The following is a 23,512-nucleotide window of genomic DNA, read 5'->3' as shown; positions in this document are numbered from 1 at the left end:
CAGTGGCCTGTGAGTCTCTAGGACTTCCTGTTCCTCAGAATGTTCCTCATTTCACCAAATCAGCAGCCAAAAATGCCGCTTTCTCCTAATATCTTTACAGCTCATTGTAAAATTTGAATGCAGCCTTTGGTCACAGAGTTCTACAGCATGTTATCATGCACCCATAGACAGTGTTTTTTTTCTCCCCCCCCCTTTTACTGTGGCTGCTGGAGTACATCCCATGTGAAGGGTCATCGTCCTTGAAGAAGGGAGGATTGGTTCTTTTCTGAAGGTACATTCTGGAGGATGATGAACATTCATAACCCACCCGTTAGTTCTTTCCTTGAGGGGTTGTTCACTGTCTGCGTTGTTGGTGTTTTCTTAATGTAGGAAGTAGCCTTCATATTTTTCTCCATGTTGTTGTTTCCTTTTCTTCTATTTTGTTGGTTGGTTTGACTGGGTTCTGGGTCTCGCTCCTGGGGAGTATCGGACTGGAGTCTTGCGAGATGGCTCCTTCCTCCAAAAGTCCCATTTTTCCTCCCTGTAGCCACGAGGTGGCAGGTATGACCCATGTGAAGGCTTATCGTTCTTGAGAAGATACTTTAGGTAAGAACCATTCCTCCCATTTCTGGGATGGGGCCATGCTTGGCATGAATGTAGAAGAGCATTATTATCACTATTTAATGGACAGACATAATGATGTTCAAAATAGATAGGTATATCTTTCCTCTTTTAAATAGTCTTTAAACATGCAGATTTGTGTGTGTGTGTCCTTGTAGCAGAATAACTTTATAATTAAAATTACACCTCTTATATCTTAATGCCTCTTGGATATTTAATATATATTATATATATTAGTGTATATGGTGGTTTTTCTGCAATTATTTAACCGGTTGGCTTATTTTTGGAGGATATGTGCATTGCCAAAATGTATGCTAATATGAATGCTCGAAAGAAATGAACATATTTTATGCAGGGTGCTAGTTGCTGTATCTTGGAAATATAATTACGTCAGCAGGCTTGCCTGTTCCGTTTCGTATATATTCATTCAAAACATTTTATATTCAGAAATGAGCTAGCCTTTCAAACTTGAGGTTTACAAAGCATAAGAAATTAAGGCTCATTATTAATCAGTGTTCATCCTTCTGGAGGAAAAACACCATATTCTTCTTCTTTCACCAAGCCTTTTAAGTTAAGACCTATCCCAGTCTGCATCTGTGTTGGAATTGCTTTATAATATATATATATATATATTTAAAAAACCAATATGTTTTTAACCCTTTTTTAAAGATGTCTTTAAGGCTTTTTAAAAAAAGTTTTAAAAGTTGTTTTGTTTTAATATATTTTAAAGTCTGTTTTTATGATGTTTTAAAGTGTTTTTACTGCTTTTGTTTGCCCCCCTGGGCTCCTGCTGGGAGGAAGGATGGGATATAAATTAAATAATAAATAAATAAAATAAATATTTGCCTTTTTCTAAAGAGCAGAAGTTGCTTGAAGTTGATAAGAACATCCATAGTGATAATAGAACCTAAGACTTCCGAGACCTTGTTAACAACGAGCCAGCTTAAGTCCAGAAAGTAAATGATTGAGCCTTTTAAGACAAAGAGGTAAACCCAGCAATCTAGTTCCACCTCTATCATTAGCATCAATTCCAGCAAGAACAGTATTGTGCAAGGCTTCATGGGTCTTACAGGCATTCTGTAAACTTTTATTGATTCTTTTTAATTAAAAAACATTTTTCTGACTGATACCAATTTCCTGGAGCATTTTTCTCCATTGTTGCACCATCTGTGCTGGTTTTCAGTTTGTTTCTGAATGCAGTTCTTTACTGATACATTTGAGATATTTCCTCTTTATATATGGATTACTGTACAATACACAAGTAGGCCAATGTCACATAAAAAAAGTTAAATTCAAAATGTTCTTGCATTTTTAAGTTCTTTTATGAATCATATTTGCATATTTAAGACAATATCTCTTTTGTCCACAGACAGAAAATCCAGTAACTTCAGTTACAGGACATCAAGGTCAGCAGTCTGTAACTGATGTTATTCAGCAACTCCTTGAGTTGTCAGAGCCAGTCGAAAATAATCAGTCCCAGCAACCTGGTCAGCAACTCAGTATGGCTGTGGGAATCAACAGAGACATTTTGCAGGTAAGTAATCTGTTTTGGAATCTCACCTACCTCTTCAGCACATGGAAAGCTCCATGCCTAGGGCAGAGGAGTTCACCCAGGAAAAGTCAGTCAATACCCTAGGTTTTGTAAAAATTAGGGGGATTTCTCTCTCCCACATACTTCCCCAAATCACCTCTAATTTCACCCTGCTAGATTCTAATGGGAGCTGAAAATAGTAGCATATGTTAATCACAAGCTTGCTTTCTGTGAGGAAGGTGCTGGATACCATAGGCTGGGGTGAGTGGCCTATGACTCCTTTCCTTCTCTCTCTAACATTGGTATGGGGAACCTGCAGCCCCTCACATGTTATTGGACTCAATTCCCATCAGTTGTAGCCAGCATGGTCAGTGGTCAGGTGTAGACCCACAACATCTGGAGGTCCAGAGACTTCCCATCACTGTCCTAATATATTTGCTGTGCTGGCTTTCCAGTGGAAGAGCTAAAGAGAAAATTACTGCTTGCTGCAAGACCCCTCTATCCCAAGGTCTTATAGGGTTGAGCATGCGTGGGGGATTGGCAGCAGCAGTTGTTGGGTCCTTCTTCTAGTGAGCTTCATACTCCATTCATCAGTGTATAAGTTTGTTTAATACCTCTATCAGTTTTAATTAAAAAATGACCCAATGTAGGAAAATGATTTTTAAGTGGTATTGTGTGACAGCTTTTTTTAAAAAAGCAATGCTTATTAAACCTGATTGAGTAGCAGCTTCTTGCAAACTGAGAATGTTCACCTATTTCTGGAGGATAGAGTCTTAAAATGAAATGCCATTGGGTTGTTGATTGAAATTGTTAGGAGTTAGGCTCTGATATTTGAATGCTGAGATGCTGCTTTTGTTATGATTCCAAATACTGCTAATGTAATCATTCTAATGTAACAGGTGATTGTTACTTTTCTTACTTGTGTGAGAAAATCTGAAGACATCCCAAGACTTGTACATTTTTCAAATTCAAAATGATCCAAACAGAATTCAGTGAATAGCTGTGTTACTGTATTTTTGCCAACACCTTTGGCCGAGGCTAATTGGAAGTACTTATGAATCTTGCGCTCAGTTTAATTCATTATGTTTGTCTTAGCAAGCTTTGGAAAATAGTGGGCTGTCTTCAATTCCTGTCTCAACAAATGCGGACTGCAATGAAAGTAAGACTTCTTCAAGTCAGGATGAAAATGCAGATGTTCAGAATCTTTCCGGTCATCAAGTCAACTCTACCAATGCAGAACAAGTTAAAGAGCTAGAAAATCCAGATAAAGCAGAGAAAAAGGAGAAAAGGGTTCTGAAGAAAAAATCCCAGTTTTTACCTGGTAATGAAATTGTTCACTGTTCAGCACCATTTATTATTCTTTATCCCATCCATTCTCTCTTCTCGTTACCATCCAGTGGTACAGACACTGAGTATTCTACTCTCCATTCTCTAGGAATCAGGTTCTTTTAAGAAGAAAGATTAGGCGGGATTGGGCTAGGACTCAACTCCTGCTTCCTCTTGGGAGCCAGTCCTTCCTCTGTAGTGGTTGCAGGTTCCTGCTTTGAAGTGCTATAGTCCTAATCAGTTTTGTCCTCTTGGAAAACCAGGTGGAAGAATATTAGATGGGGGGAAAGATGAATTTGGGTGTAGTTTCTCAGTCTTGTGGCTCAGCCTTCACCCCCTTCTATCCTTCCTTGAGGTCTAAAAGATGCAGGAGGGTTGAGTTGATATCTGTCTGGGTCCTTGCTGAGGCCTGAGCCCTTGCAAGCCAGAACTGTGGGTCTTCTGTTTCTAAATGTTGTGGTAGTATCAGGGATTGCACTGCAGTCCCAGTTTTCCCAAGCCATGTGCACCCTAACTTTTTGACTAGAGGAATTCCAATTCTTCCACAGCATTGATGGCATGGAGAATTCTGTTAGAACAGCATAGTTCAGGGACTGTGGATCCCTCATTAAACCAGCCTCAACACCCAGTTTCTCAGGATGAAAGCAATCTTGCTGTTCTTGAGCATTCTGTTCTCAAGCATTCTGTTCTGCCGCCCTGGGATCCTGCTGGGAGGAAGGGCGGGATATAAATCAAATAATAAATAAGCATCACCTCCATTCATGGCGGTGGGATTTTCCTCAAGGGTCAGCACTTGAAAGCAAGTCCATGGGTCCTCACTTGGAAAAAGGGTCAGATTTGCTCCCCAAAGAATGGTCCCATATGGTGTGCTGGCTTATTTCCACTTCCAGTGCAAAGTTCAAGGTGTCCACATCGTAATATGCATAAACAATATGTTGGTTCTATGTGAATAAATGGGGGAGCCAAAGGTTCTGCTTTCCATAAGAAGGCTAGCTTGTCCTTCCGCTGTGCAGAACAAATAACTCTTGATGTACTTGTCACGTCAAAGGAGATGGAAATTGTGTAGGCAGACAAAGCCTAGATCTGGAAAAGGGTGACTCCACAGTAAGTTCTTCGACCAGGTTGCTTAACACTTAGGAACTTCTTCATATGACCTCTTTACATCCCCACACTTCACAAAGAAATGAACTACACATTTCACATATCCTCAGACTACGTATATCAATGTATTGATTCTGCCCTGACCCAGAACCTCTTCTACACATTCTTGCCATTCTCCTCTTCATGAGGGATCTAGCACATATAAACACATATAAATTCAGAGCACCCTAGCGAGGGAGTCTGCTCCACGAGCCAGAGGGAACCTCAGCTGACGAAGTGTCAAGGCCCCAGCTGACAAAGCGTCAAGGCGAGTTAAGCAGCAGAGCAAAAACAGGGTAAGTAGCTCCCATTTATTTCATAATTTAATTTAATTGAAACAGCTCAGAGCAATAAGTAATAAGGGCACCCTGAGCTAGGAGCCAAATCCTGAAAGAACCTAGATCTTAGGAGACAGATCCTAGGAGAAGGAAGCCTATAGAAAGCTAGTTTTCAACACCACCCTAGCAGGAAAGCTTCAGGGAACACTGTAAACAAGGCTACATTCCAGTCGGAGAGAAGGGGAAAAAGGAAACTCCACCAATACATACAGGGAGAGAGTCAGCTCAGTCTTTGCTAAAAAGGGCAGCTTTAGCCTTCCTTAAACACAACCACAAGCTCTGTTTCCCTAGGTTAAAGAAAGGTCAGGCTGTTCTAGGTGGGCAAACAACAAACAAAAAAAGACTTGCCTGGAAGTCGCAGCCCCTTGCTTAAATTAAAAGCAGCCAAAACCTAGTCTAGTTTGTCCAGGCCAGAGTGCAAGGCACCACTTAAAACTGCAGGGGAACTTGCACTGATAAAAGTGGTTGTTAGCAAATAAAATAAAAATAGAGTAAAAGCTAGTTAATCTTTCTTAGTACCACTAGTCAAAGTCCTTAAACAGCCCTGCCCCTCGCTAAGGAAGGAAGCCTGAGATAATCCTAAGGAGTTAAGCCCCAGCTGATAGTTGAGCCATCAGCCTCAATTAACACATCATTGGCTGGCAGCAGTAGCTGGGAGGGACCAGCCACACATATAAATTCAGAGCACCCTAGCGAGGGAGCCTGCTCCACGAGCTAGAGGGAGCCCCAGCTGACGAAGTGTCAAGGTGAGTTAAGCAGCAGAGCGAGTTCGGCAGCAGGGCGAGGAGGCCAGGCCCCCCCCACTCTGCCCGTCTGTTCCCTGACCTCAAGTAAACTGCAGTTTCCAACCCATTGATGTAATAAACCTTAAACAAAACTATGCAGGTAAGAAGCCAGCAGGGGTGTGGGGGCTTTCCAGTGTTTTGCACTACCTGCAGCATGTACGACTGTCTGCCTGTTGGACAGAAGTCGTGGGTGTGCTCTCGGTGCAATGAGCCCCTGGCTGTCCAGGAACGACTTCATTTCCTTGAGGCCAAGGTGGCTGACTTGGAAAAGGCCTTCAGGGACGTTATAGCTGTGTCCCACTCCAAGGATGATAGCTCTTCTGCTATCATGGAGAACGGTGGTCTCAGGGAAGGAGAGCATCTAGCTGAGGAAGAGGGAAACGATCCCTTAGAAGGGACCCATTCCTTGGGGGATGAGCAGCTATCCTCTTGTGCCGAGGATATATCTCCAGGGGGTGGAGGGATCCTTGTAGTGGGTGATTCGATCATTAGGAACATAGACAGTGGGGTGTGTGATGGACATGCAGACCGCAAGGTGTTTTGCCTGCCTGGTTCGAAGGTTGCGGATATCTCCCGTCGTTTAGTTAGTTTGGTAGACAGTGCTGGGGAGGAGTCAGTGGTCGTGGTGCACGTTGGCACCAACGACATGGGGAAATGCAGCCATGAGGTCCTGGAAGCAAAATTTAGGTTGCTAGGTAGGATGCTGAAAGCCAGGACCTCCAAGGTGGCTTTCTCTGAAATGCTACCGGTTCCACATGCAGGACCAGTCAGACAGGCACAGTCTCAATGCGTGGATGAGACGATGGTGTCGGGTGGAAGGGTTTGGATTTGTTAGGCACTGGGGAACATTTTGGGACAAGCTGGGCCTGTGCAAAAGGGACGGGCTCCACTTGAACCAGAATGGAACCAGACTGCTGGCACTTAAAATTAAAAAGGTGGCAGAGCAGCTTTTAAACTGACTGAGGGGGGAAACTCGACAGGAGCTGAGGAAGGTCCGGTTCGGAATAAACCCTACCCCCTGGGATAAAGACCAAAGAAATGATGAAATTTTAAAAGGGGTAGGCCTAGAAGTAGGCATTGTGAGAGCAGGGGCACAGGATATAAATTCAGAAGGGCAAAATTACCACAGGCCAAACTGCAAGTGCCAAAGACACTTGAAGAGAGACACTGCTTACAAGTGCCTGTACGCTAATGCTAGGAGCCTGCGAACCAAGATGGGAGAACTGGAGTGCTTGGTCTTAGAGGAGAGCATTGATATAGTGAGCATAACGGAGACCTGGTGAAATGGAGAAAACCAGTGGGATATGGTTATCCCTGGATATAAACTATATCGGAAGGACAGGGAAGGACGTATTGGTGGCGGAGTCGCTCTATACATGAAAGAAGGCATTGAATCCAGCAAGCTCAAAACCCCAAAAGAAGCAGACTTCTCCACAGAATCGTTGTGGGTGGTGATACCATGCTGCAGGAGGGATTTAATACTGGGAACGATCTATCGTCCCCCTGATCAAAATGCTCAGGGAGACCTTGAGATGAGATATGAAATTGAGGAAGCATCCAAACTAGGAAATGTGGTAGTAATGGGTGACTTCAACTACCCAGACATAGACTGGCCGCATATGTGTTCCAGTCATGACAAAGAAGCAAAATTTCTAGATACTCTAAATGACTATTCCCTAGACCAGTTGGTCATGGAACCGACCAGAGGGATGGCAACCCTGGACTTAATCCTCAGTGGGGACCGGGACCTGGTGCAAGATGTAAGTGTTGTTGAACCGATTGGGAGCAGTGACCATAGTGCTATTAAATTAAACATACGTGTAAATGGCCAATTGCCAAGAAAATCCAACACGGTCACATTTGACTTCAAAAGAGGAAACTTCACAAAAATGAGGGGATTGGTAAAAAGAAAGCTGAAACACAAAGTCCAGAGGGTCACATCACTCGAAAATGCTTGGAAGTTGTTTAAAAACACTATATTAGAAGCTCAACTGGAGTGCATACCGCAGATCAGAAAAGGTACCGCCAGGGCCAAGAAGATGCCAGCATGGTTAACGAGCAAAGTCAAGGAAACTCTTAGAGGCAAAAAGTCTTCCTTCAGAAAATGGAAGTCTTGTCCGAATGAAGAAAATAAAAAAGAACACAAACTCTGGCAAAAGAAATGCAAGAAGACAATAAGGGATGCTAAAAAAGAATTTGAGGAGCACATTGCTAAGAACATAAAAACCAACAACAAAAAATTCTATAAATACATTCAAAGCAGGAGACCATCTAGGGAGACGATTGGACCCTTGGATGATAAGGGAGTCAAAGGTGTACTAAAGAACGACGAGATTGCAGAGAAGCTAAATGAATTCTTTGCATCTGTCTTCACAGTGGGAGATATAGGGCAGATCCCTGAACCTGAACTAACATTTGCAGGAAGGGATTCTGAGGAACTGAGACAAATAGTGGTAACGAGAGAGGAAGTTCTAGGCTTAATGGACAATATAAAAACTGACAAATCACCAGGCCCAGATGGCATCCACCTGAGCGTTCTCAAAGAACTCAAATGTGAAATTGCTGATCTGCTAACTAAAATATGTAACTTGTCCCTCAGGTCTTCCTCCGTGCCTGAGGACTGGAAAGTGGCAAATGTAACGCCAATCTTCAAAAAGGGATCCAGAGGGGATCCTGGAAATTACAGACTTCTGACCCTGGAAAACTGGCAGAAAGTATTATTAAAGCTAGATTAACTATGCACATAGAAGGACAAGCCTTGCTGAAGCAGAGCCAGCATGGCTTCTGCAAGGGAAAGTCCTGTCTGAGTAACCTATTAGAATTCTTCAAGAGTGTCAACAAGCATATAGATAGAGGTGATCCAGTGGGCATAGTGTACTTAGACTTTCAAAAAGCTTTTGACAAGGTACCTCACCAAAGACTTCTGAGGAAGCTTAGCAGTCATGGAATAAGAGGAGTGGTCCTCTTGTGGATAAGGAATTGGTTAAGAAGCAGAAAGCAGAGAGTAGAAATAAACAGAAAGTTCTCCCAATGGAGGGCTGTAGAAAGTGGAGTCCCTCAAGGATCGGTATTGGGACCTGTACTTTTCAACTTGTTCATTAATGACCTAGAATTAGGAGTGAGCAGTGAAGTGGCCAAGTTTGCTGACGACACTAAATTGTTCAGGGTTGTTAAAACAAAAAGGGATTGCGAAGAGCTCCAAAAAGACCTGTGTCCAAACTGAGTGAATGGGCGGAAAAATGGCAAATGCAATTCAATATAAACAAGTGTAAAATTATGCATATTGGAGCAAAAAATGTGAATTTCACATATACGCTCATGGGGTCTGAACTGGCGGTGACCGACCGGGAGAGAGACCTCGGGGTTGTAGTGGACAGCACGATGAAAATGTCGACCCAGTGTGCGGCAGCTGTGAAAAAGGCAAATTCCATGCTAGGGATAATTAGGAAAGGTATTGAAAATAAAACAGCCGATATCATAATGCCGTTGTATAGATCTGTGGTGCGGCCGCATTTGGAATACTGTGTACAGTTCTGGTCGCCTCATCTCAAAAAGGATATTATAGAGTTGGAAAAGGTTCAGAAGAGAGCAACCAGAATGATCAAGGGGATGGAGCGACTCCCTTACAAGGAAAGGTTGCAGAATTTGGGGCTTTTTAGTTTAGAGACAAGGCGGGTCAGAGGAGACATGATAGAAGTGTATAAAATTATGCATGGCATTGAGAAAGTGGATAGAGAAAAGTTCTTCTCCATCATAATACTAGAACTCATGGACGTTCAAAGAAGCTGAATGTTGGAAGATTCAGGACAGACAAAAGGAAGTACTTCTTTACTCAGCGCATAGTTAAACTATGGAATTTGCTCCCACAAGATGCAGTAATGGCCACCAGCTTGGATGGCTTTAAAAGAAGATTAGACAAATTCATGGAGGACAGGGCTATCAATGGCTACTAGCCATGATGGCTGTGTTGTGCCACCCTAGTCAGAGGTAGCATGCTTCTGAAAACCAGTTGCCGGAAGCCTCAGGAGGGGAGAGTGTTCTTGCAGTCGGGTCCTGCTTGCGGGCTTCCCCCAGGCACCTGGTTGGCCACTGTGAGAACAGGATGCTGGACTAGATGGGCCACTGGCCTGATCCAGCAGGCTCTTCTTATGTTCTTATGTTCTTATGTTCCAAAGTTCAGAAACAGAGGGCTGACACCATTCTTACTGTTCTCAGATGGCTGAGATATTCTGATTTGCCAACATTGACTGTTGATTCAGTTCCTTGTGAGGCTTCCTGTTCAGTCAGGAGTTATTCCTCTATCCCAAACCCAGACCTCTTCCAGCTCTTAGCCCACAGGCTGGGAGGACAGGAATAGGATATTTAGGGTACTCATTGTGACATTAGGTGATTAACAGGTGTCAATCAGGTGATTTACACCAACCCTGTTGGGAAGATAAGGATTCAGTCTGCCAGCCTGATCCGATCCAGTTCCCCATTCCTGCTAAAGTTTCAGAGCTACATGAGCAACATTTACTGTCTGTAGAGAGGCAGTGGGAGATAACTCCTAGTGCAACCCTGGCCAAGCTTTTTTTCTTAAAACAACTTGTCTCAGAATGGATAAAGAGGACAGTCTCCATTCTATTTGATAAACAAGTAGAAGAATTAACAAGAAAGAAAATACGTTTTATACTGTAGATGTTTTTGCCCAAATGTATGATTCAGCTACATCAGTAGACATTCGAAATATTTCAACATTATCAAGTTGTATTCTGTCTACTTCAAATCTGTATATCTTTCAGTCTTATGAATCTGTGTTTAGGCTTTTTCTTACCTTTTCTAATCCAATCTGAAGTTCAGCAGAAATGGGTATGCTCTCAGTGGATTCGATAACTGCTTTTCTCGCACTGCTCAGTGATTTATTGCAGTTGCCACAAGTGGTGGTATAGCTGAATATTGGGCAGATGAAAAGGGCTGGTATATTTTCAGCAGCACAGAATAATACAGCCTTCCTCAGTGTGCTGCCCTCCAGATACTTTGGAGTACACCACCCATTAGCCCGCCAGAGTGGCCAGTGGTCAGGAATGATGGAAGTTGTAGTCAAAAACACCTGGATGGTTGAGGAAACATGAACCAATAAGATGGGTTTGAGATTATAATCATTTGCATGGTGTTTAGTATGCAACATGGACTGTTGCATTGCAGAAATCACTAGGCTTTTTGACTACTGCCTTTGTGACTCCAACTAATGGTATTTGATTTTGGGAATTAACAATTATTTAATTCTTCCTTTACCATACTTGGGTTTATGGGCAAGCCTTCAGGGGAATATGCAAAAGTTGAATATGCCATGGGTGTGGAAATTTCTTAATAAAGCAGGATGTTGTTGTTGTTGTTACATAATAATGAATTTAATCCCTCTGAGATGCATCTTGTGCCATCACTGTATGCTTTTTGACAATTGGTCAAGATTCACCTCTCTCCCCATGCCTTCAGTTGAGTGGATCCCCCTTGCTGCACTGCTGTTCTGTGCTGCTGTTTTGTTTGTTATTGTGTCATTTATTATTTTATTTTATGATTTTAATGTAAATCATATTTGCCTTGATTGTGGCATGGCACTTTTGTAACATTTCCTGTGACCATATGATGGACGGGCTGTAAATAAATATATAAAATATGGAACCCAGTACTGGCACTCTGCAAGCTTGTACTAGTCCCTGCATGTATGTCCTCTTGCATGAGATACGTCATCTGAATGACAGGTTAGTGATGTCAGTTCCTGAAGCTGTAAGAGATGACAGAGAGGTTCTTCTTTGCAATTCCAATTAGCAGAATTTCAAACTATAGGAAAAATCATCCTCAGACATTTATAGTGACTGATCCACTGTGTGTTTATGCCAGGATTTGCTAATGTCCTGTTGAATATATTTGGGAATAGTAGAATATTCAGGTAACTGTTTTATCATTGCGCACTCAAATGTTCTAAAAATATTAGGTAGTGTCCATTACAAACATTACCTATGAAAACCTCATAAAAATGAACTGAAGGTGTAACAGTGATACTCTTACTCAACACCTATTTTGCAGGAGGACTTTAATGTAGGGCAGTTCCACGGTATTCCCAATCTCTATGTATGGTTGTGAAAGTTGGACAGTGAAAAAAGCAGATAAGAGAAAAATCAACTCATTTGAAATGTGGTGTTGGAGGAGGGCTTTGTGCATACCATGGACTGCGAAAAAGACAAATAATTGGGTATTACAACAAATTAAACCAGAACTGTCACTAGAAGCTAAAATGATGAAACTGAGGTTATCATATTTTGGACACATAATGAGAAGACCTAATTCACTAGAAAAGACAATAATGCTGGGAAAAACAGAAGGGAGTAGAAAAAGAGGAAGACCAAACCAGAGATGGATTGATTCCATAAAGGAAGCTACAGACCTGAACTTACAAGATCTGAACAGTGTGGTTCATGACAGATGCTCTTGGAGGTCACTGATTCATAGGGTTACCATAAGTCTCAATCAATTTGAAGGCACATAACAATTGTACAATATAAACTTAACATTTATTAGTTTAAATAAATCTCATTTCAATGTAGTTCCATTTATATTTTTTTCTTCTGTTTTATTGTAGTCTAATATTGTGATTTAAACTGGTTTCTTTCACTTGGTGCCCTGGGCTCCTTCTGGGAAGAAGGGCGGGATATAAATTTAATAACTAAATAAAACTTACAGTTACATTTAAATCTGAGATGAGAGATGACTGAGGGGAAATGCAGGATTTCTTCACTGTACATGGTTTACTAAAATCCTTCTGAGGTAGTTGTATTAATAGCATATTAAGTAGTAAAATATACTTCTAATATTTCTTCTAAAATTGTATTTCAGGTTCCATACGTGAGGAAAATGGAATACGATGGCATATTTGTCCATATTGTTCTAAAGAATTTAAAAAACCCAGCGATCTAGTGAGACACATTCGCATTCACACTCATGAAAAACCATTCAAATGTCCACAGTGTTTCCGGGCTTTTGCTGTGAAGAGTACCCTCACAGCACACATAAAAACACACACTGGTATTAAGGCATTTAAGTGCCAGTACTGCATGAAGTGTTTTTCTACCTCAGGAAGTTTAAAGGTGCATATTCGTTTGCATACAGGTAGGTCTCACAGTTATCTTTCCAATATTGAGAGAGCTTCCTGTCTGTTTTAAACAAACCAGTTTGAGATGGAGGGATTGTATCCACTCTATCAATGTTGCATAGTTTGCAAGATTTTCCAGATGTGTAGCCATGTTGTCTTTTGCAACAAACCCAAGAAGGCTCTTTGTTTACCTGAGAATAATGGATGACATTCCTGATAGGGATGACTTCTTACTGGAAGAAACAGGCAGGGTCCACTAAAGCCTTTTGCCTCCTCTCCAGAGGGAGGAGTCATCCCTCTCACCAGACTAACCTTGCCTGCTGTTAGTGATGGTTGGATCCTCTTGTTCTCTCATGGATGACAAAGGTCTCCAAGTGAGTAGTGTAGCTCCCCCTACAGCTCAGAGACAGGAAAAGCTTCAGCGAATGTTTTTTGCTCTCCCCTGTTGCTGAGGCTCAGTTTCGTTTCCAGTTTCAGCTTGGAGCACATCCTACTAGGTTGTCTTTCCTCTCTGAAGGAGCTTCTTCTCCCTTCCTGTGTTATCACTTTATTTCTTTTCTTGTTTCTTACACTTCTTATACTTTGTTGGTATTTCTTACTTAAAAAAAAATTCTGTCACATTCTTAGTCTCCTTCCCTGTCAGCGTTACTCGACTCCTATCATTTCTCTCACTTCTGTGAGCTGCCTTTCTTGACTTCTCCCTGAAAGACATGGATAAAATTAAAGATCAAGCATCAAGAAAGAAGAAATATCCTAAAAAGCCCGGGTAGCACTCGGCAGCGGCTGTAGTCAGTTCCCGCCCACTCCAGCTTCCCGCCAATGTTCAGTAAGGGCTGCTTATTGGCAGCAGTGACCTGTTTGAAGAGCCATCTTCAGGGCTTGGCTTTCGCAGCCCCAACTGCCAAAGCCTCCCCTGCGGTGAGTCCACGGAAGGCACTTTATCGGCAGCGGGGTCAAGAGAAGAGGCAATGTTAGATCGTGGAGGCATGGTAGCATCCACCATCTTGGAGCGTGAAAATGCAGTGGCCGCCATCTTGGAGCATGGCACAGCGCCCGCCATTTTGGAGACAGCTGGAGCGGCATCACTCGCAGTAGTGGCGTATAGGGGGCGGTAGCCCCCACCATTACAAGTCATAGTGAGGCAACATCATTTTCTCCACCTGAAGCTAGCACTTACACCCTGTCAGGGACACTACAACCACGCTCTCCTGATCCCCTGTGCCTTATCCCTAGTATGCGTAGGGAGCTAGAGCGTCTGTCGTCAAAGGGAGAGGACCTGATCAGGACACAAGGGCAATGCCTTCCAGCAGCCATGCGGTATGAATCTCCAGTCCAACTGCAGCACAGTACTCCCACTGTACCATCTATACAACAACTGCTACAGCAACAACTGTCACAGATTATGTTGTCGGATCTGTTGTCACCTGTGGCTGTCGAGTTGGCAAGGCGTGGGGCATCAAAAAGGCCTCCTCCTTCCTCACAGGAGAATGGGGATGTACATCCCCCGGGTTCAAAAAGACTTAAGTGGGCAGCAACGCCACAATAGACCATCATCCCCCAGTCCACTTGCCATTGCTAGGGGATGTGGCAGGCATCAGGGGCTCACAGCTAATGACAGACAGCCTGATGATGAAGGGGATGCAGTGTTGGAGGAAGGGGAATGGAGTGACTGATCAGATCTAGAGGAAATGGGATCAGCAAGACTGTTTTTAGATGTTCATTTCCCTCCTCTGTTTTGCAAGGTAGTGGCTGCCCTGGAACTAAATGTAGCACAGCAGCAACAGGGACCTCTATCTAAAAGTGCATTGGTTCTCCCTGTACCAAAAACCTCCACTAGGTGCATGCCATTACCAGCATCATTTAAGACAGTAATGAAATTAGAGTGGGATTCACCTCTTCAGTGCAGAAAGGGTACTAATTACGCCAATAAGTTTTATGTCCTAGATGCTGAAGTCATGCACCAACTTCGGATCCCGGCTGTGGATGGGCCAATCTCTGCTCTACTTTCCTGTGCTCTCTTGCCCCAGGATGGAGATGCTCAACTGAAGGATCCCAATGAGCGTAAGTCTGACGCAGCTCTTAAACGCTCTCATGAGGCTAATGCGCTGTCAATACGGGCTTCCTTTTCAGCTTTGGTATTTGCCAGAGCAGCATTGCTGTGGGTGGAGGACCTGTTAGATGATGTTAATCAAGATCCGACTAGAGTTAGAAAATCTCTGCTGAAGGTCTCCAGATCACTAATATTCATAGCCAATGCGACTAAGGACTCTACCCAATTTTCTTGTAGAGCCATGGCTGCAGCTGTGGTTGCACAAAGGCATCTGTGGCTCAACCACTGGGATGTGGATGCCTCTTTGTGAGCTAACTTAGCTTCAGTTCCCTTTTCAGGTTCCAAATTATCAGTGACGAGGCGCTGAAGGAGGTTTTAGTAGAGTCGAGGGACAAAAAGAAGATGATGCCATCCTAGAAGCAGGATGACAAATGTATGTATAAGCGCCCTTTCATGGCTTCAGGTTTGCGGGCCAAGGTTGCTACTTCAGAAGTGGATGTTCCTCTTGGAACAGGCAGAGATTCCAGCAGAAGCCGCAACAGGCCCCTTTCTCCAGGTCTTCCTTCAATCAAACGCGGCAGGGACGTCAGAACCTTCAGCTTTTCTGCCGCCAGTGGGGGGACGTCTGAGCCACTTCTTCCACCGATGGCAAGACACTACCCAGGACAAGTGGGTCTTGAAAACTGTCAAAGAGGGTTACAAATAGCGTTGATGGAGTACCCGCCTGCCAGGTTTTTTCCTTCACCCAGGCCAAATCAATGGAGAAGCAAAAAGTGGTCTTGGATGAGATTCATCGCTGTTAGACATCTCTGCAATAGAGGAGGTGCCCTCAGGAGAGTTTTTCTTAGGGCTTTACTCAGTCTTCTTGGTTGGGAAGAAGGACGGATCCTGGCGTGAAGTACTCGATCTCAAATTTTTAAATGAGTTTGTTGCCCAGCGGAAGTTCAGGATGGAAACTTACATCTATACGGGAAGCACTCCAGTCTCAGGACTTTCTCGCATCAGTAGACTTGAAGGAAGTCTGCCTGCACATCCCTATATTCCCATCGCACTGGCACCTGCTCCGCTTCTACTACAATGGAGGCCATTTCCAATACAAAGCACTGCCATTCGGCCTTGCCTCAGTGCCAAGAGTCTTTACCAAGGTGATGGTGACATTGGTAGCGGGTCTTTGACTGCAAAGTCTGCACATATATCCTTACCTAGACAATCTCCTGATTCACTCTAGTTCCGTTTATCGAGCTCGAGAAGATTTCCAGATAACGCTGGCACACCTGAAGGAGCACGGTTGTTTGGTGAATTCTCAAAAAGTCACCTAAATCCTTCTCAACAGTTAATTCACTTAGGAGCGAGACTGGACACGGCACAACAGTTCATCTCCCTGTCACTGGAAAGAATTCAGAAGATCTCTGCCTTAGCCCTCACTTTGACATGAGTTCGGTTAGCAGATGTAATCATGCTTGCGAAGCTGCTCAGTATGATGGCATCGGCAATAGGGATTACTCCCTGGGCTCGCTTGCACTCTCAGCCACTTCAAGGGCTGCTTCTCCGTTATCAAGATGACATTGCACACTGCAACCACTGTTATATCTTTCTCTGCCGGCAGATCAAACAGTCCCTCTCTTGGTGGACGGTGACAAGGAACCTGGAAAGGGAAGTACCTCTGCAGGATCCACCTTGATCACTCATTACCACTGACGCAAGTCTCCGGGGCTGGGGAGCTCATTGCCAGGGTCACTATGTGCAGGGTCACTGGTCGCCATTAGATGCGGGCAGAAGCATCAACTGGCTGCAACTACAGGCAGCATATCTGGCACTCTGACAATTTGCAGCCACCATCAGCTTGCCAGCTGTTCTCATATGCACCGACAACACAACAACTCAGGCCCATTTGAACAAGCAGGGAGATACCCAGTCGGGGGCTCTGAACTCCGAGTCAATTGCAGTGCTGTTGTGGGTGGAACAGCACGTGTCATCGGTCACGTCAGAATACATTCACGGGCACTTGAATGTCACAGCAGATTGGATGAGCCGACAGCGGCTCTTCCCAGGTGAATGAGCTCTCGACATGAAGGTGTTCCAGTCGCTTCAAGCGAAGTTTGGCAACTTCAAACTGGACCTATTCGCCTCCGAGGACAATCATCAGATGCAGCGATTATTTTCTCGATTCCAGAGTCACAGAGTGGAGCAATAGGATGCCCTGGCAGTCCCTTGGCCCAAAAGCCTACTCTATGTGTTTCCTCTGACTCCTCTGTTGTCCAGGGTCCTGAAAAAGATTCGGGCAGAGGGAGCTTGGGTGGTCATCATAGCACCTTATTGGCCAAGGCATCCCTGGTTCTTGGACATCATACAACTGGTGCAGGCACCACTGTTTCACCAGCAGCGCATCCAGACTTGCTCCATCAGGGCCCTCTCTTACATCCAGATCCTCAGTGGCTTCGGTTGACTGCATGGGAATTGAGTGCAACAGACTGTTAAGATTGGGGATTTCCCCAGCAGTAGCGAATGCCATCTTGTCGGCAAGACAAGATAATATGAAAGGTGGGTCTTGGATTGCTACTAGAGCAACCCCCGCGTAAGAAGCGGCAAAACCAAGGGACATCGATGTCATATCTGTATAGGGAAGAAAATGGGTTCCAAAGCAAAGTAAAATACAGGATGGAACTCCATTAAAGAAACTGTTACAGACATGGGACAAAAGGAAATCTTCTGGGTCAACCAGGAATGAGTAAGGGAAAAAAAAGCTGTGTTTCTGTGTGGAAACTGGGAGTGACTGCTGGATGATAGTGCACAACAGATTTGGCCAGAAGGGAGGACGTTTGATTATTGTAAGCTGAAGCTTCTTAGGCCGCGGCTGGTAGACTTGGTGCCAAGAGAAACTATCCATATCATTCGGCTTCAACTACTGATGAAAAAAAAACCCATCTGTGTTGGCTAACTGCATAAAATTAGACCCCCCCCCCAAAATGCCACAGGAGTGCTTTTTACTCCGTGGCCCACCCACGATCCAAATTAGAATTATGATGATCATGGAAATGGAGGCCAATACCTTCCAGGTATTTCTTCTCAGAAATTGCACCAGAGCAGCAACGTTTGGTGTGGACGAGGCTTGTGGTGAGAAAAATGCACAGCTCTTTATCACTCTCCGCTGCGTTTTAGGTCCCTGTCTGTCCAGTGACTGTGGAAAGGGCTTAGCTTTTCCACTCAGAACCCCGGGGAAAGGGCCTAGCTTTGGTACGCATAATCCTTGGGCAGAGATAGGGTGTAGGCCTCTGCTGAGGAGGTTTCCCACAGTTTTTATGGTCCTAGTCTGTCCAGTGACTGGAAAGGGCCTAACTTTGCCATTGGGAGCTGTTGGACAGATATGGCATAGACCTTTGGTGAGGAGTTTTTCCGCCATTTTTGTGGTACCTGAGGAGGTTTCCCGGCATTTTATGGTCCTAGTCTGTCCAATGATGGTGGAAAGGGCCTGGCTTTCCATTCGGAGCCCTTGGGCAGGGATATGGTATAGGAGCTTTCCCCCGCCTTTTTTATGGTACCTCTGTTCCCACTTCATCCTGGTGTGTCTAGTGACTGTGGAAAGGGCCTTTCAGAACTGTAGGGCAGAGATATGTCATAGTCCTCAGCTAGGAAGCTTTTCCGCCTTTCTTTATGAGAGACAATGGAACAGCAGTTTCAATATTTCTGAAAGACCTGATTCCCTTTTTCCCTAGGCCTGAACAGCAGCAGGCCTTTTCCAGGGCAACTGTAGAATAATGTGGTGCCTCTAGGGGGGCTCAGTGTAGTGAAGACATATAGATTGCCTCATGAACCTCAGCTCAAAGCTCCAGTTCTCCCAAGGCCTGAACAGCAGCAGGCCATTTCTAGAGGCAACAGTAGAGCAACCTGGTGGCTCCTCTAGGGGACCTCAGTGTAATGAGGGCATATGAATTGCCTCATAACCCTCAGCTCAAAGTTCCAGTTCTCCCAAGGCCTAAACAGCAGCAGGCCATCTTCAGAGGCAATAGTAGAATAACCTGGTGTCTCCTCTAGGGACCTCAATGTACTGAAGGTATATGAATTGCCTCATGAGCTGCAGTTCGAAGCCCCAGTCTTTTCCTATGAACAGTTGCAGCCCTTTATAACTGTCTGTGAATTTTTTGGATTTATCCAGTGACTTCCTTACGAAGGAGGAACTTACTGTCATCCTGGTGGGAATCCGTAAATAAGCAAGATAAATAAATTAAGCTGAATATAGCTTGTCAATTACATGAGGTTTTCTACATAACTGTCTGAGTAAATATTTGGATTTATCCAGTGACTTCCTTGGAAGCGCTTAGGGTTCCCTTGTTAACATCCTAGGTAAACATACATTAGCTGACTGCTCGGTTAAGTCTTCTATCCACCAGCAGGCTCCTGGATGACTTAAGACAGTTTAAAATTCCATTTGTCATTTGGTGAGGCTTACTTCACATTTTCACTTTGTGTAACTAGACTCAAGGTTACTCACATTGGCATATATGTGCTGAGGTGCAGTTCTCCTGAAAGGTGGTGGATGTTCAGTCAACTCCTGGCTTTCACCTGCAAGTCCCTGGGTGACTTATAACAGTTTAAAATTCCATATTAAATTTATCAAAACAATTTAGCCATTGGTAAGACTTACTTCACTGTTCAGTTTGTGTAACTTGACTCCAAGTTACACATTGGCATATTTGTATGGATATTCGCCTTCCTATCTGCAAGTAAGCATTTCCGTGGTTAAAGAAAGAAAAGAAATCTTTTTGATTTTACTGTTTTTTTTTTGACAGGTAGTTCTCTGGACTAGTTACTTAGTCAGAATATGTCCCTGGGCATTTACTTCCTATGGCTGATTCTCCAGCACCCCATAGGTCCAGGGGAGGCTCGCACGCAGGACACGAGTACAGCAGCGGGCTCCTGCCATTTCGGGTGGCTAGGAGTTCAAAGCATGTCTCTGTTTAGGCAGTCAGGGCTTGTTCATCGTGTCTGGTGACCACTACTGGCCTTGTCAATATATATTTGCCTATTGGACCCAGACAAGCTGCTGGCTTCCTCCCTGCATAAACTACAGGGTAGCTGTAAGAAAATTGTAATGCTACTCAAGCTGTTGGCTATCTCTCTGTGTTACCACAGGATGGCCTTAAGACATTATTAAGACAATAATAAGTTTATGAAGCAACTTCTGGATTCCATGGGGGTGCAAGGTTCTTCTTTTTCTGCCAAAAACCAAAAAGAAAAAACCAAAACAAAACAAAACCCGTAAGGAATTCTGATTGGTTTCTGGGGACAATAGTCTCTGAGATGTTTCTTTCATTTTGAAATTAATCAGGTTGTTTAATCTTGCAACTGGTCTCCTCTCCAAATACCAATTTCAATTCTACTAGGTGACTGTATGAGGTAATGCTAGTCGAATATCTTGACCTGTTGGGCATGTTTGCTGGAAATGATACGTTGGAGTTTACTCCATCATGGTATCTCCAGTGCCATCTGTGGTCCCTTTACCACAATACATTCCAATCCAGCTCATCCTATGGAGAAGGCTGGGCATTTATTAGTTGTGCGAGGGGCTCTCTAGGTTTACCTCGGCCGCACATAAGACATTTGCTGGCCTGAGTCTCCATGCGTCTCTGGCATAAGAGTTACCAGGCCTCATGTTTCTTTCCACAACACAAGAAAGCAGGAGACGTAGGTTAGATCTGGCCCTCAAATGTTATGATGCTGATGCTAACCTCCATTGAATTTTTGGGGTCAGTCCCTGTAAGAATTATTTCCTTCAAAACAGTTCTTCTTGTGGCTATTATGACAGCACGTAGGGTGTCTGAGCTGCACGCTCTATCTGTTGAAAAGCACATGTATTTTCCAGAAAGACAGGGTGGTACTACACACTAACCCAGCCTTTGTCACCAAAGTAAACACTGCCTTCCATAGGCAACAGGAAATAATTCTTCCTTCTTTCTGTCCTAACCCTTCCCACACCAAAGAGAAGGCGTGGCATTCATTAGAGATTAGATGTCACCGAAGGTGTATATCAATAGAACCAAACTGTTTAGGCGGTCTTTCCATCCTGCCCACTACGGGGAAAAAAGTATCAAGTTCAGCCCTGGCTCGTTAGATCAGCCCTTGCATTTCTTTAGCGTATGAGTCCCTACACTTGCAATCACCACTGCACATTACCGCACACTCCACTAGGTCTGCTGCTACATCAGCAGTTCTTCCACAAATGCTCTGATACTAGATATCTGTAAAGCAGCAACGTGGCCACTCCTAGTACCTTCACCAGGCACTACAAAATTGATCTATACACCTTGGTGGAGGTGTCATTTGGCCAGAATTCTGCAACAGGTCTTATCCTCCTCTGGGCCTACCATTGTCCCACCCTAGGTCTGCAGCTTTAGTACGTCCCACTTGGAGACCTCTGTCATCCATGAGAGAAGGAATAGCTTGTTCTTACTGTAAATGGTGTTTTTTCATGGATGACAAGAGGTCTCCAAGGCCCACCCTTACAGTATTTGTGAGTCTCTGGATAGATAGATAGATAGATAGATTGATTGATTGATTTTCCGGTGGCTGGGACTGAATCGGAGTGCCATGACGCCTTTCTCCTCTATTTGTCGATGGTCAGTTGACCTTATTCCTAACACGTTTTGTTCCTAACTTGTTATACAGATGAGTGTTCTCCCCCCCCCCATGTACTATGTTTGATCCTTGAGTTTTCTGTTGGGGTGGTACTCTAAAGCTTTTCCAAGAAATGAAACTGAGCCTCAACAAGAGGAGAGGAGCAAAAGTATTTGCTGAAGTGTTTCCTGTCTCTGAGCTGTAGAGGGAGCTACAATACCCACTTGGAGACCTCTTGTCATCCATGAAGAAACACTGTTTACAGTAAGAACAAACTGTTCCATTTCTCTTCAGTATAGTTTCTCATAAGTTAGGTTTCATTTATCAACAGAGTTAAAGTTGGAATATCAGTGTGGGGTTGAGTTGTTTGCTCTTCCAATCGATCTGATGAGAGGGATGACTCCTCCCCCTGGAGAGGTGGCAAAAGGCTTTAGTGGACCCTGCCTGTTCCTTCCAGTAGGAGGCGTCATCTGTAGCAGGAATATCATCCATCATCCCCAGTAAACAGAAATTCACAATAAGACAAATTTCTGATTTTTTTGCTTATACTATAATAAAATTGTTAGTCCGTAAGGTGTCATAAGACTCTTGGCTGTCTTTGGTTGTAATATGTAACTGATGCTCTATGTGATGACCACATATATCTGCTCAGTAAGGTATATCCTTAAATAACAAAATTGGGACTATAGTTTGTGGATTTTTGATTTTATATGGATGCACATCGCATGCATGTTATGTGGAGGAAAGAGATGGATGAATCCAGTTTTGGTACCTCACCACATTGGTTAAACTTCTCTAGATTCGCAAAAGTACGTTTTAATTAGATGCACAACCAAATGCATATCTAAACATGGATGTTATCAAGATTGCACCATGTTGCTTTTGTATGTATATTGCCATCCACAGTCTGGTGTAACTAGTCACATTAACTTATCTAGAGCTGGGCTAGAGAGTAAACATTTTGGACCATGGAAGAAGCATAGGAAGAAGTGTGTAAATCCAAATCTTGCATATGATCAAAGTGTGTGTAGAGATAGTGTTAGGACAATAATTTAGCTTGTCGTATTTCACAAACTAAAACATGTATAAAAGCTGTAATGGGCAAAGTTTCTAAATAAGTTCAAGAAATATATTCATCTACTTTTTGTATAGTTTCTGAGATATGGAGAATTAAAAATTAATATGTTAATCTTTTTTAGGGATTAGACCTTTTGCTTGCCCACACTGTGATAAAAAATTCCGAACTTCTGGACACAGAAAGACACACATTGCCTCTCATTTTAAACACACTGAACTGAGAAAAATGCGACATCAGCGTAAACCTGCAAAATTTCGAATAGGAAAGTCCAGTGTTCCGGTACCTGATATTCCTTTGCAAGAACCTATACTCATCACAGATTTAGGTAAAGTGTGCACAGTATGATTTTGCTTGTAAAAGTCCTAATAGTTAGATTGGGGGGGGGAAGCAAGATGACCAAGTGACCAAACAAATGCCTGAAGAAAATACTTTTTAAATGCATTTTTCTGGGCATTACTGTGAAAGCTTATTAGGCCCAAATCAGGCATGTAGCTTATTCTGCAGCTGGTTCTCCAAAATTGATCAGTAAAGAAGCGTTTTCGATGGAGCACAGTGGCTGCTGTACTAATTGCAGTTATCACAACCTATCTCATTACACTGATATCACAAGCTCAGTATGTGATGCACAAGTTAAATTCATGGAATAAATCAGACTCATATACATGTAATTGTATGAAAGGTTGAAAGATTATATTGAAGAGTTTTTAATGTCATTCAGGAAATGTGTGGAAAAAAAATTCCATATTTGCAACATAATTATTGTTAACCTATTAGTCCTCTGGCATTTTAAATAGCATAATGAATGTTAATGACTCTACTTGGTCTTTGAGAAATTGTTGATATCTTCTGTTTGATCTTCATTTTTTTAACGAAAGTGGTTTCCTGAGTTTAGGTACACAACAATATATTTAAAGCAAAGGGAG

The 23,512-nt window shown here is 43.4% G+C and overlaps 1 protein-coding gene across 8 annotated transcripts in view; it reads left to right on the top strand.

The window, feature by feature from the left end:
- The window catches only part of ZNF236 (zinc finger protein 236), a 131,266-nt gene that overhangs the window by 53,112 nt on the left and 54,642 nt on the right, over window positions 1-23,512 (top strand). For all 8 annotated transcript variants that reach the window (XM_061594212.1, XM_061594203.1, XM_061594231.1 and 5 more), the window contains 4 exons: window positions 1,970-2,134; window positions 3,227-3,452; window positions 12,594-12,866; window positions 22,711-22,914. In XM_061594212.1, the coding sequence (XP_061450196.1) occupies window positions 1,970-2,134; window positions 3,227-3,452; window positions 12,594-12,866; window positions 22,711-22,914 (868 nt within the window). The remainder of the gene's footprint in view (window positions 1-1,969; window positions 2,135-3,226; window positions 3,453-12,593; window positions 12,867-22,710; window positions 22,915-23,512) is intronic.

Source organism: Rhineura floridana, chromosome 1, assembly GCF_030035675.1.
Source record: "Rhineura floridana isolate rRhiFlo1 chromosome 1, rRhiFlo1.hap2, whole genome shotgun sequence".
Lineage (NCBI taxonomy): Eukaryota > Metazoa > Chordata > Lepidosauria > Squamata > Rhineuridae > Rhineura > Rhineura floridana.
This window is presented reverse-complemented; position numbering and strand designations above follow the sequence as displayed.